Genomic DNA, 15141 nt, shown 5'->3' on the forward strand with positions numbered 1-15141 from the left:
TATTACTGGTGATGAATCTTGGATATTTGAGTATGACCTAGAAACAAAATGCCAGAGTAAGGAAAGGCACACTTTAAACTCACCACGTCCCAAAAAAGCAAAAATGAGCACATAAAAAATCAAAACCATGCTAATTTGTTTCTTCAATAGTAATAACATTGTCCACTAGGAGTTTTTGCCTACAGGATGGACTGTAAATCAATGTGTTTACAGAGAATATCTTAAAAGACTGCGGAAAAGAGTTGCCTGTGTGAGACCAGCCATAAAAGACAACTGGATGCTGCATCATGACAATGCACCTTATCACACCGCACTCTCAATTAATGAGTTGTTGGCAAAGAAAAACATTCCTGTAGTTCTTCAACCACCTTATTCACCTGACTTGAGTCACTGCGACTTTTTCCTGTTCCCAACTTTAAAAAACACCTCAAAGGACACAATTTTGAAGCAACAGAAAACATAAAATAAATGTAACTGACCATCTGAAAGATATTCTGGTTTCTAAGTTCTAATACTGCTATAAAGAGTGGGAAAACCGTTTGAAGTGTTATGTGCCTTCTCAAGGGAACTATTTCGAAGGTGCTAGGGTCCATGTATAATTGGATTGTAAATAAAAGGTTTTTTTGAACCAGTCTCATTACTTTATTTACAGACCTCGTACGGATGCAATTTATCATTTGGTTTATTTATTGTTTAAATTTTGCCAATGATACTTTGTTTATTTTAACAAGAATTAATAAAAAGTATTATTTATATTTATAAGTTTATTTTATTATTATAAACATTCCTAGTTAATGCTCACAGTTCTAAACCATTAAAATATGTTACAGTATTTTTTTAATTTTTCACATCTTTGCTGGTGAATAAAATACAACTTAAATCTTATATTCAAATAATGTACAGTTTGTTGTTTTTTTTCTGGTAATACAGTTACAATTTAATCCCTCCTCAAAAAAAGAAAGAAATTTACAATTTTTTAAAAATACCTCAAACTCCCAGGCTTCAAATTATTAACATAATTCAAATTATTTAACATACGATAAGTAACTGCAATGCTAATGATTAGTTTAAAATGTTACCAAATCAAAACAAGATTTTACTTCTAGATCATGAAAAACACAAACACAAGCATACTTTATACAAGACATGCACTCTTACAATAAATTACAGTGAAATAGTTTTCATTAGAACTTTACAATAAATCTGATTAGTTCAGTCCATCAACATGATGTAACCATTAAAAACCATAGTCCCAAACATCAAAAGGCACCATATTCCTAAAAATAATTTACATTATTATTTAACAGAAACACAAGTAATTAAAACAGTGATAACAATGACATAATACAAACACATAAATACAGAGTAACAAATGAACAAAACAGTTTAAAAACAATAGTATTTACAACATTGAGTAGAAGAATATAGAGATGTAAAATAGTTATCACAGGTAAAACAGAATACCATTACAGAAGGTTGGCCCGATCACAGTTCATCATGGCCATTGTCCTGCTTGTCCTTGAACAGTCTTACCCATTTTCACATTTTGCTGTCACTTACTGATTTAGTCTTGTAAACCTAGCATATCTGGAGATGAATGTTCACTGCCGACACGTTCCTTGCGGTCAAAAATCGAAACACAGACTGTATTCACAATTGGCAGGCTGCTCAATTGTTTGAAAAATTTCAACTTCTCAATATAACTGCACACAGTGACGCTAATGTCAGACTGCAAATGGCATCTGCATTTCTGCAAGGCATGCTGGGACCCGGGGCACATGCACATTTCAACATTCATGCAAAATTTACGTAGCTACATACAACCAGACCGTACTTAAGAAATACCCCTCACATATAAAAAAAAACTTCACCTAAAACAGTAAAATTGGGCAAATTTGAAATGAATAACACAAGTAGACAATAAGTCCCAGCTGACAATAACATTACTTAAATTTCTACTGTCCATCTTGTTCATCGATTATAAAATTATCAAAATTAATACAAAACTAGAATGCTGAGAAGTAAAGGATTCACAGAAACTTTACTACTTTTTACCAAACTATACCAGAAGAAAGGTAATGTGAGTAGCTGATATTCTAGTTTATTTGTACTTAACTACAGAAATTAGGTTATGTTTTAAGTTAAAACTCCAAAATGACTACACTCTATTATAAAATAAGTACAAAATTATCTGCCTTAATTGCAAAAGTAACACAAAGTACAAAATATGAAACTTGGCTGATAAATTTTGCACACTGGCGTGCTACACAGAGACAAAAGGTACTATTGAGTTGGACATGGCAGTACATAATAGCTAAAATCTCCCTCTACAAACCTGCAGTATTGTGTTGAAATCTGTTTACCGGTTTGTTTTCAGTAGCGGTTAAAATGGAATTGAGTATGGCTAATATGTCAACATGGTTAAAACAGCACACTGTGATCAAATGTTTTAGCAGCAGAAAATGCGAGTCCAACAAATATTCTTCATTATTAAAAAGCAATTTATGGTAGTGAAACTGTTGACAGAAGTACTGTGAATAGGTGGGTGTTGAAATTTCACGAATGTAAAGCTGGTAAAGTAACAATTAAGGATCCACCTCGCAGCGGACAACTAGTTTCTGTGACTGACAAGAAACATCAAAAGGAGGCGGACAATTTGCTTCAAAGTGACTGGCAAATCATCCAGCAACGCATCACAGTTCAGTTAGGCATATCTAAAGAACGAGTAGGCCATAGTATTAAGCAATTTAGGTACCATAAAATCTGAGCATGATGGGTACGAAGCAAACTCTCTAATGGCTCTCCGCAAGCTGAAGTTTGAGCCATACTAGCGGATTTGGCTCCGTGCGACCTCCACTTCTTCCATCATCTCAAGAGGGACCTCAAAGGTTATCATTACACCACTGATGATGAGGTGAAGGAATCTGTGGCCACTTGGAACCTCTGGTCCCTTGGATGCATTTCCTGAGTGTTCTGTGGCTTCTTGATTTGCTCTTAGTGTTTTTGACTTTCAGTTGCGTGTATATCTTGTGATAGTTTCAAGGCTTACCGATTGCATACTGCAGCTACTGTTTAGCATCATAGCAGACTCGTTATTTGCTTCTCATTTGCGGTGGTATAAGGCACAGATTTCTGCAATACATACCTGCCTCACTGTGGCGAAGAGATGGCAATGACTTCTGGTCGTAAGCCATCGTAACAAGTAAAGAAATACTCCCTGCTAGTCCTACTTGCGTTCTTTTCAGAGCGAGGGCCGTAATCTGTGGTTGTGTTATAACTGATGAAGAAGCAGCAAGACATACAAAGAGCAACAGGGGAATATAGAAGGTCCCCAGCTGCCTGTAGCTCGCTGCAGGTGGTAGTTGCATTTGTGGGCTTGCCCAACAGTGATAGAAGGAAGACAGTGAGTATCAGATTCTCCGAGTACTCAGCGAGCAGATTCTCCAGCCATGGCCGAAGATTTTCAGAAGGTAGGGAAGTCCAGGCGAAAGAGGAGGCCTGAGCCTTTACCATCAGGCTCCTCAACTTCAGAGAATGAGAGCTCAGCAATGGATGTAGGGATATCCACCCGGGTAGAACCCAACCCCATGTTAGAGGCATTCAGGAAAATGAAGGGCAGACCTGGCAGTTCTGCCTTGTTGGTCAAAGCAGCCCAGGGCAACCTGGACTACTTAACGGAGGTTTTAGAGCTCCCTCACAGCATGGGTTCAGAAGTGAGGAAGAAAATTCTTCCTCACTTGGCTAAAGTGAAAAAGATACTTTCTGCTATGGCAGAAGGTTATGAGATCCTGCCCTCCGAGCCCAAGGAGGCCAAGGTGCTTCAAAGACCAGTTCCTGCCCCAGCACAGCCCAGATGCTATGCTGAGGTTGTCCATGATAAACGAGAGACCAGCCAGGTCAAAAAACCTGAGGTATTGTTTGTCAACAAGCCGGAGGGATCCACCAAAACAAGTTCAAATGTCAAGAAGGGCTTTCAGGCTGCCCTTCATGACAGCCGCAAGTGCCTTAAGATTAGGGACATTAAAGAGACCAGCAAGGGTCTGGTAGTGGTAGTGAATAACAAGGAGACTATCAGAGTCATCCAGGTCTCTCCTGTAGTGCAGAAGCTTAAAGTCAAGGTGGACCCCAAGCATAGTCGTAGGCCCCATATCAGAATATATGACATTGATTGCAGCCTCTCCAATGAGGAAGTTCTGATGATCCTAATTAGGGATCAGAATACCAGTATGGACAAGGCTACATTCAAAAAGTAATGCAGGCTAGTTTTCAAGATAGGGAAGCGTGATGCCCCATGATATCATGGTGTGTTCGAGTTAGGCGCTGGTCTCTTTCAGAAGTTTCTGTCAGAGAAAAGGATCTTTTTGGATTTCGCCTCCTGCCACATCAGGGAATACCTTGACATGCAGCAATGCTTCAAATGTGCTCTCAGTAAATAGCGAGGAATGTGGATGCTATAAGAGAGCGGTTGAGATTTACTTCAACTCTCTCGATGGTTAGGTTCGGTCAACTAAATGCCCAGAGTGCCCATGTAGTCCAAGTTCAGTTAGGTGAAACTGTCGAAAAATAGTCTCAATGTAGTTTCTACAATACACATACGTGGTCAAGGGTGATCTGCCAGGTTTCCCAGGTTGGAAATGGTTTTTTGTTAGCGACAGTAAATCCGCCATTCTGTGCAGTAAGTCTTTAGATAGCATCTTCATACGGCAGGCCTCTGACATGCATCATCTCATTCTCAAGCTTGCTGTGGAGGTTTGGACCAAGTCACTGTTAGTTTGTACTTTCAGTACAGCGATCGTACTGAACAGCACTTGGAGAAATGGGATTAAGTTGTTAGGCTGGTAGCTGGTTGTCCAATTCTGATAGGGAACGCCAAATCACCTCTTTAGCACAGCGGGATCACGGATGATGGCAGTAAATTATCAAAGGTTTCATCGTGCAGCATAATTTTGACGTCCAAATGATGCTGGCAAATCATCTACTTTTGCTGGAGCATTCAAAGGCGCCTTCTGTGGTACCAACATCAATGTTACCATTGGCAAGAACATCCCTGGTAGGATTCAGAATAGGTCTGTAGTCGATGATTGCACAAGCGATCATCAACTAATAGTTTTTGACTTGGTAGGTGGGCTACACAATGTCTATAAGGGATACGTCCCTGTTCAACAGGGGTGCTTTCTACACAGGCAGGTGGATTGGCCCAAGTTTTCTAATATTCTTGCTGCCAGGCTTTGAGTTTTTGCTCAAGGACTGGATGAGCTCCTGTTAGAAGACCTGGCAGAGAATTTTTCTACTTCAGCAGTTGAAACCGCTGATCAATCAATTCCCAGAGGTACAGGTCAGGAGAAAGTAGCTGGCTGGTAAACTCGGAACTTAACCACGATGAAGCAGACTGTGGGCTGGCTCAGGAAAGCCGCACAGCATGAGGGTGAACCTGATCAGTATGCAGCCTTGCTTGTGGATTATCGTCAGAAAACGACCAAGTATTTTCATAAGGTTAGGTCTTCTAAACATGATTCCGGTGCTGTTTTATACAAGAGCAAGGAAATAAATGACACCCATGGGGTGTCATTTATTGAGTTCTTGGGCATAAGAAGAAAAAAGCATTCTTCTGTCGGCTCTTCTCAACCCAGGATGGAGTTATAATAGACAAAGGTCATGTCCTCTATCATCTGATGAACAATCTGCTTCCAGATGATACTGAGGTTGGTGAAACCTCTTATCATTGATGTGTCCGAAGACAAGTTGTAGGTTTTCGCTCTGAGAATCAGTCTTCTGAGATTACTGAGGTGAAAGTCCACCATATAATTTGTAACCTGGCTAGGAATAAAGCCCCGGATATGACTGTATCACAGTGAAACTCCTTGTTTGCACATTTCCAGTGATTCTTGGTCCCCTGACTGTAGTTTTTAATAAGATGTTTTTTGCTGGATATTTTCCAATGTGTTGGGACCATGGAGTTGAAACTGCTCTTCAAAGGTGGTGACAAGGACCCTACTGTAAGTTCTTCGTACCAGCCTCTGACACTCTTGCCTGTTGTAGGTAAGGTTTTCAAGAAAGTCTTGTATCTCTGCATTAACAGTAGGTTGACTTCTAATTGTTTGCTAATGGACCAGTATGGTTTTCGCCCTGGCAAGGGCACAGAGCCGTATTCTTAAGGTAATGAATTTGGCTTCGACCAGCAAGTGCGAATATGTACACGACGTCTTCTTGGACATATCCGGAGTCTTCAATAACTCGTGGTGGCCCTCTGTCTTGTTTCAGCTGCAGTAGCATGGTTGCATACAAAATGAGATTGAGACCCTCTCGAGCTATTTCAACAATAGAACTGTTGTCTTGTGATGGCGGTTCAGAAGTAGGTAAGATCCTGTCAAAAGGTTGTCCACAGGGCAGTGTTTAGGGCCCCCCCGCATGGATTGTTGAATTCAACTCTCTAATGCGGTTGCATATGCCCAGTAGCTGCCACATCGTGGCTTATGCTGACGATGGGTTACTGCTGGTTGAGGGAAACTCGCATGCTGAGATAGAACTCAGAGTGACTCAGGCATGTAAGGTACTAAGGTTGTGTGTCTTCAGCATAAAATGTCTTTCAGTGCGAAGAAAATCACTATGATGTTTCTTAAAGGTCATCTAGCCGTGACCCGTCACCCGTGGGTTGTGATGAACACCCTTCCAATCGGGTATGTTACCATTCAGAAATATATGGATGTAATCCTTGATGAGAGGCTTCAATTCAGGAAGCACATTCAGTTTGATGCAAGGAAGGCTATAGATGTCTTCTTTGGTGTTCATAGAGTCATCCATCCCGATTGGGGGTTGAATTTTCATACCATGCGTATTTTTTACAAAGGTATCTGTGAGGCCATAATGTTGTACGCTGCGCCTGTCAGGGCTTATCGTTTACAATTCCAATGTTATAGGTACATTTTATTGTGAGCCCAGCATCTTCTATTGTTAACTGTTGTTGGAGGCTACAGACCTGTCTTGAGAGAGGCAGTCTCTGTGATTGCTGGTTAACACCCATTGACATTCTAGCTACAGAACGTAGCAAGCAGTGTATCTCTAAGAAGGAAGGCCTTCTTACTTCTGGGCATATGCGAGAGATTGAAGACCAAGGTTTAGACTCTTGGCAAGTTAGGTGAAACAATTCTTCTACTGCAATATATGCATGGTATATTTTCATGTTAGGGAGCTGCAAGTAGTTAGATGGGTTTCCCCCAATTGGTATACAACACAATTTCTTTTGGGACATGGTGCTTTTAGGGTGTTTGGCTAGGTTTGGTTTGGCTGATTCAGGCTTATGCCCAGACTGTAGGGTCAATGACACTGTGGACCATGTCCTTCATGTTTGTCCCCAGTACAAGGCTGAATGTACCAGAGTTGTCAGGGAGCTTGAGAAAGTAGATTCCGTTCTTGATCTGTGGGTCAACCGAAAGACGCAGAGAATGGACTATAGTGACAGGCTCCCTCCAATTCCTCGCATTGAGCAGAACGGCTAAGGGGACATAAGTAAAGTAGTACCCCGGGTGGCTAAGGACCACCTGGATAGGTGATTGGCCAGAGGTAAATGTGTTTAGCTCAATGTGCTGACATTGAGCCACATTTAGTTAGAACAAATATGGAAATTATTATTATGTTTGCTGTTGGCGGAACGACTGCACTGCCAAGAGTATGGTTATCCATACAAATGTGAAGTGTAGTGTCATTTTGACAAAGGCAATTAATGAATGAGAAAACATCACTGTCGGCAGGATGGTGACTGCACTTGCCAAGGGCATGGATTCCCATGCAACCGTGAGGTGTAGTGCCATCTCAACGATGGTAGTTTATATGATAAAGTAAATGTCACACAGGACTCTGTGATGGAACTGAGTGGGAGTAGGAGATCTGTCCTCCTCTCCATGGTAGACCAGACCGGAGTGGAGTCCCTAGTTGTAATCAAATCAGGGGTTTGAACTATAAAGTTGAGTTCACTAAGGAACTAGGAATAAATTCAGTCGCTGTGAACATTTCTTGTGGTATATAGTTTATTGAATTGCCTCGAATATTATGATACATTTACTCACAATAGCTCAGTTAGATGTAGAACTAGGCGTGGGAGTTCGAGCTTCCGCAAACTCGGTTAGCTAGTTCAGAGGGCAATGAAGTAGAACAGTCAAGATGTCCCAAAGAAGCCTACAGTGAAAGCGAAGGCTGAGTTATAATTCAGTGATATAAATGTCTACGGAGGCATTTACATCGGTGGCATCCCAACGAGGCCTGGCTTATTACTGTGAGATGTTAAAGTTAGAGGGTCAAAAGACAACCTCCATTAAAGCCCATCAGGACTAGGAATGGGGGGATGACCGGAACCATCACAAGGCATGTGTCTTCCCCTATGGGGGTTGGGATATGGCCACTTGGATCCAAGAAAGACCACCAAAATGTTTCAGTGATGGAATGCAAAAACTTGTCACATATTGGGAAATGTGTATCGGTGTTAACAGGGATTATATTGAAAAATAAATATTGAATTTTGTAGCTAAGATATTGTAATTTTATTCATTTTTTATTTCATTCCAATAACTCTTTTCATTCCCATGCTATGCATATATGTGCACAATTTATCAGCCGAGCCTCATATTTGAAAATTAATGGATTTTTTACGTTTTTCTTTAACTGACAATGTTTTTTTTTCATGTTTGTCCTTAAATCTTGCATCCTTAATTTAACATACTTCCTGACATTGTGCCTCGTGATGAAATTTTGCACAGTTACTGTCTGATGAACAATACAATATTCCACCATTCCTTCTGCAAATATCTCCCCTGTACGGGGTAAATTAAGGGTGTGGTTGTAATTTTGTTACTTTGTACAGTAAATATTTGACTGAAAATTTGTTAGATATCTTATAAATATATCAGAAATTTCAGTATATAATGTTATCTTTTGAAATTCAATTTAACCTGCTAATTAAACTTATGCAATGTATGATAATAATTTGATTAAAGTATGGCTAAAAAGTATAAAGCAAGTTTTTAACATTTTTGTAATATTATTTCAAAACCAAAACCTAACCACCTGTCATACAACTTATCAAGTGGAATATCATTAAAATTCTTGACAAGTTCTAAGAAACATGTAATACTAATGAAAAATTATAAATAAGGTTGCACGTGAAAATTAGTTACAAAATATGTTAGAAATATTCACGAAATTCTTAATATATCATTTACTATTAATAAATCAAACACATATAACATTACATGAAGAAGAGACTGTAAATAAATTTAAACTGAATGATTTGACAGAAATCTACAGAAATTCTTGGCAGAAAAAGATTGAAAATTGATACTTATAAAAAGCACACGAATTAAAGAACAAAAATACAATCTAACTTACTTTATTTGAAATTATTTTATTTAAAAACATTTTGAATGTTTATGAATGAAACATCAAGCTCTGAGTCATCTGGACTTATCCTTTGGTGATTCTGTAAGTCACCATATATCTGGTGCATCTTTGTTGAACTGGAAGACAGAACTGTCTTTGTTCATAAACAGTGGTTGTACCAGTATCCTTTTTAAAAGAATATACCAATAGCTTATTACGTCCCTAGATCACCAATTCAGGATGTGTTATAAGTAAAATAGGACTGTCTGGGCTGGGCTGGCTTCATAGAGATTATCTTCTACATGGGAAGGCAAATGCTAATCGCCAGTGCTACTCTATCATTTTATTTTTGTTATTTTATATTTTATTTTATTATTTATTATTATTTTTTTAATTTTGTTCATTTTATTTTTATAAGTATGTTATAAAAATATTATTCAGTATTTGTGAAGCACTTACGATCAATTTTTGTCTAGAGAATTTTACACTAATTTTAATTTTATTTGAAATTATGATGTTTTCACCAATAAATGTTTTATTTACTCTTTTGAGAGCTATCTCTATTCAAGTATGAGTAAGTGGAATAAGTTTGGTGATGAGTAGAGCATTCAGACTTCATGCTTAGAATTTTCAGGACCATCAAAAACTGTCATGAAAAGCAGATGAACTCAGAATGTACCCAATCTGAGAATACCTCAAATTCCAAATTACTGAAAAATAAGTAATTTATGGAGTATATGGTAGAAGTCACTGCAATCAATGTGCCATACTGCTCATGAAAGTGACTTATTCCATCACACAGTTCTGAACTGTTTAAACCTTTGCCCTTAGTAGCTATATTACTGTCAAAAAATATCCCAAAATCTATGATCTCATGTGAAGTATAGGGAGATCATGCTTGATTGATACATTAACTGGCCTCAATTGTTTGAAATCATTTAGTGGTTAAAAATTTGAAGAGAGTAGATTTGATGAAAATGTAAAATCTGTTTAAGGTCCTAGGATGGTGTAACATTACAACCACATACCTGGGTAAGCCCGTTCTTTATTCAGAACAAAGTGTATGTAAGTTATAAAATGATCTCAGCATAATGCAAAGATGGTGGCCTGGTGCATTTGTATTTACAGTTTTCAATTCAACAAAATTTCAAAGATGCTGGGTAAATTTTGTTCATGTTGATGATATGCAGGGAGTTCTGACATTGTGATGACTACCAAATTGTTATTGTGGAGTGGATGAAGGAAGATATGTTTTACACAAATTTCTGTCTCTTAATAATCTAATTCAACTGTTACACAGTAAATTCAGCAGATTCTAATGCATTGCTACAGTTTATGCTTAAATCAATCATTACCAAATGTTTGCAGTCAATTGGAAAATGCTGGAATGTGCACTGAATTTTAATTCAGCAGGTAATTTCTCATAGTATTAGCCAAACTTGTTTTATTAAAATTAATTAGTATGTAGAAAAATGAATAACAATTTAAAATGAAAAGTTGATTTATAATCACTTGTAGATAAAACTGATCATATAAAATTTGACAATGGTTTTAATAACTCAGACAAAGAATAAATGAGGCAAATAAAAAATTCAAATCCTTAAAATATAAAGAACAGAATATTTAAAAAAATTAAATATTAAAATGCAATTGTCAATGTTTTTACATACCGTAACGCAATTGTCATAAGCATCCCTAACAACTTCATATTCAACTTCTTTCCACCCTTGTAAAGATTTATCTATAACCAATTGACTAGAATGAGTCAAAGCTTGTTGTGAAAGTTTACGTAATTCATCTTGATCAGCTGCAAAACCAGACCCAAGTCCTCCAAGTGAAAACGCTGCTCTAGCAAGCACTGGATAACCTAATTTTTCAGCAGCTTCCAAAGCCTACGATACCAAAAAATATATATAAATAAATTTTATTCAAAACAAATTTACTTATAATTTAAAATTTTCCACTATACTGATTGCCGTAATGCATTCAATTAAATCATTAATCATTGAAGCATATGATAATTCATTAATTAACAGTAATATTTATAAATAAGGATAATGACATTTTCCCAGTAAAAATAAGGACATCCCTCCAACAAAAAAAAAAAGATGGTGCACTGGTTTGTTTGTTTGCGATATGTGCTCGCACTTTTATTTTGAATGAAGTGCTACCATGTAGCAGTAAAAATTGAACTAATAACTATACAGTAAATTGTATTGTGTATGTTGTTGTTATACGTTTATTGTACTTATTTTTTTTTTACATTTTGTTAAAAAAAAACTCTCTCTCTTTCTCCCTCTGCCTGTCTGTCTGTCTATGTATGCACATGCACGTGTGTGTGTAATGTACTATTAATTAATCCTTTACTTCATTATATTTCTGCCACCATGGCAACAGAAATATATTTAAGTAAAATTACTAATTTTTTTTTCTTTAATAAATACCTGTAAAATACTTAATATTCTCACAAACATAGGATACAAATGCCAGAGGGTGGAACCCTCTGGCTAGACTTCTTCTAATTTAGGCTAATCTAGGCTAGTTCTCATAATTTTGTTACGTGGACTTTTTAATAAAAATTAATATTTCCGGTACATTTATTTTATTACTTTCTATAATACATTTATAAAAAAATTAATTTTAATTATTTAGCTATATATATATATATATATATATATATATATATATATATATATATATATATATAGTTTAGTATATATATATATAAATGAATGTTTGTCTGTCTGTATGTCTCTTATGCCTTCCTAAACCGTTCATCCGATTGCGATGAAACTTTGGTGAGTTGTTGTGGGCACGCTGGTGAAGGTTTTTGAATTAGTTTGGACCTGCTAGGTGGTGCTGTGGTCGATATATTTTTAAAAATTGTATTTATGGTCCGATTTGGCTCATATTCAGAATATATGTTACTTACATGGAAAGAAATCCCTCTGCAAAAAATGGACCCACTAGATGGCACTGGGGTTGAGATATTTGGAAAAATTGTATTTATAGTCCGATTTGACTCATATTCAGAATACACATTAGTTATGTGAAAAGACAAATTTTTGCAAAAACTATAACCGCTAGGTGACGCCAGTGTCGAAATATTTATGAAACAAATATACAAACAGACTTTCTTCTTCTATATATATAAAAGGTAATGTTCGTATGTATATCCGCTATAAACTAAAAACTGCTGGACCAATTTACATGCTGGAAAAAGGGAAAAATCAGAAAAGGTAAATAGGGGAAAAGTGAAGAAGGGAAAAAGGGAAATAGGTAAAAGGGGAAAGGGAAATAGGGACAAAGGGGAAAAATAGATAAAGTGAAAGGTTAAATTTTGTGATATTCCGAAATGTTCATTTTTTAAAATGTTTTATCAAATTTTCAATTGTGTTCATTTAATATATATATATATATATATATACACACTCAAAGCTAGCAATAGCGAAGCATTGCCAGGTCTGCTAGGTTTTTATAAAATCTTTATCATGTCAAGCTACCGCTTTGCTCTTTACCTATGCCTAATCATTTATCAGTTATTGATGTAGATATATTATTTGAAGTAATCTTTCCTTGTTTTATTTCCTGTGATATAACTTTTACAAAAAATTTGCCTTGTTTTATTTGATTGTTATACTCTTCAGCAGGAATAGTTTAAGTAATCATAAGCTATAACAACTACTTGTTATTTACAATAACTCTATTTATAGTAATCTTTTTGTATTTTTTTATAGCTTATTTTATAGTTCATATTAAGAAAAAAATTAAATAATACATATTTCTGATAACAGGCAGTTTATATTTATTTAGCAAAAACATATCCACACAATACATTACAGTAAGAGTGCTGTGCAGAATTTCCTATGGCAATAATCTTGTTGAGAAGAAAAATCATACACACCATGCAAATAACATAAAATTATATCTCAAAATATACATTATCAAGTGAAAATACACTGAAGTGATAATACAGTTTAAAAATAATACAAAACAAAAAATTCATCTTAGTTAGATTTTTTTCATGAAACTGACAATTTTTTATGAATAAGCACAATCATAGTGTGTTAAAAAAATAGAAATAATTTTTTATAATTATAATTAAAAAAATAATAATTTTTTCACATAATTACACTAGTCAATTCAAAATTTGTATCTAACATGTTACATAAATTTTATCACTGTAATTTGGGTACTGATTTCAAATATGCTATTGAAATTGTGTTACCTCATAAAGGTTTTACGTGAATTGTAAATTTATGAAAAATATTTAGCTACTGGTTAAATTTCAGCTACTGGTTACACTTAAGAATAGTTTCTGTATTTTTACTTTCAAACAATATGCATACATGCTTAAAAAAATATATATATATTTACTGTATCATGAGATGTAGACACATACAAATGTCTGTATAATGACATCATACAGACATCTGTTGTTGCCTACTACAGAGCTTAAAATCTTATTCAGCCTAGCTTCATTTGTCTATACTGTGTGTTGTGTTTCACAGAGTTATTAGTCTTTTGCTATATTTTCATCAATTTTTATAATACAAAAGTGATTTTTCTCATTTTTATTTGCTACAACAATGCGTCTGCAAAAGTTCATGGATGTTCAAATCATCCAGACAATTTTTGTTATGCCTGTGGTACATCTACACCTAAATCTCAAACAAAGACTATTTCTGAATTGATAAAATCAGTTTATAAATTTTACTTTGATTGTGCATAGAATAAAGATAAAATCTGGGCACCTCATGCTATTTGTATATCGTGCTCAGTAACTCAGTAACTGAATGGTTGAAGGGACAACGGCGAGCCATGCCATTTACTGTGGTTTGGCATGGACCTAAGGACCACTTCACCAACTGCTACTTTTGCATGACAAATATATTTGGATTTTCATTCAAAAATAGAAAGTTCATAAAATATGCAGATATATACTCAGCTCTAAAGCCGGAACCACACAGAGAGGAGTTACCCATACCTATACCACCATCTAATCCAACATTGTTAGAAGCTGAAAATGAAACAATGATGTTGAAGAATTTCTTCTTGTATCTGATGAGAAATCTGCTCATTTAATTAAACAACATGAACTTAATGATTTAGTTCGTGATTTAAAATTATCAAAGCAGCAAGGTGAACTTTTGGGGTCTAGACTGCAACAGTGGAATCTTTTAGCAGAAAAAAAAACAAAATATTACTACATTTAGAACGTGAAATAAAACTCTTTCAACTTATTTTACTATGAAAAATTCATTACACATTTGTACTGATGTCGAAGGCCTGATGAAAGAGCCTAGAATTCAGCATATTCCTGAAGAATGGCATCTTTTTATGGACTCTTCTAAAGTTAGCATGAAAGCAGTTTTTTTGCAATAGTATTATTGGTAATAAACATTCATCCATTCCATTAGTTCATGCAGTCAACATGAAAAAATGTATGAAACTATGGCATTAATATTAGAAGCAGTAAAATACAAACAGCATATATGACAAGTTTACAGTGATCTGAAAGTCGTTGTGTTATTTCTTGGTTTACAAGGTGGGTTTACAAAATATTGTTGTTTTCTTTGTCTTTGGGATTACCAAATAAAGAACTGGCCATTGCGGCAAAACTCTGTGATTGGTGAAAAAAATGTAAAGCATCTATCGTTAATTGAGAGTGGTAAAAATCATACTACCACCCCTTCACATAAAACTTGGACTCATGAGAAATTTTGTACAGGCACTAAACAAAGGTGGACCAGGATTTAATCATTTAAAAAT

The 15141-nt window shown here is 35.8% G+C and overlaps 1 protein-coding gene across 2 annotated transcripts in view; it reads right to left on the reverse strand.

The window, feature by feature from the left end:
• The window catches only part of r (carbamoyl-phosphate synthetase 2, aspartate transcarbamylase, and dihydroorotase rudimentary), a 153790-nt gene that overhangs the window by 83541 nt on the left and 55108 nt on the right, over positions 1-15141 (reverse strand). For both annotated transcript variants that reach the window (XM_075364808.1, XM_075364807.1), the window contains one exon: positions 11040-11261. In XM_075364808.1, coding sequence (XP_075220923.1) covers positions 11040-11261 — 222 coding nt within the window. The remainder of the gene's footprint in view (positions 1-11039; positions 11262-15141) is intronic.

Source organism: Lycorma delicatula, chromosome 4 (genome assembly GCF_047948215.1).
Source record: "Lycorma delicatula isolate Av1 chromosome 4, ASM4794821v1, whole genome shotgun sequence".
Taxonomy (NCBI): Eukaryota; Metazoa; Arthropoda; class Insecta; order Hemiptera; family Fulgoridae; genus Lycorma; species Lycorma delicatula.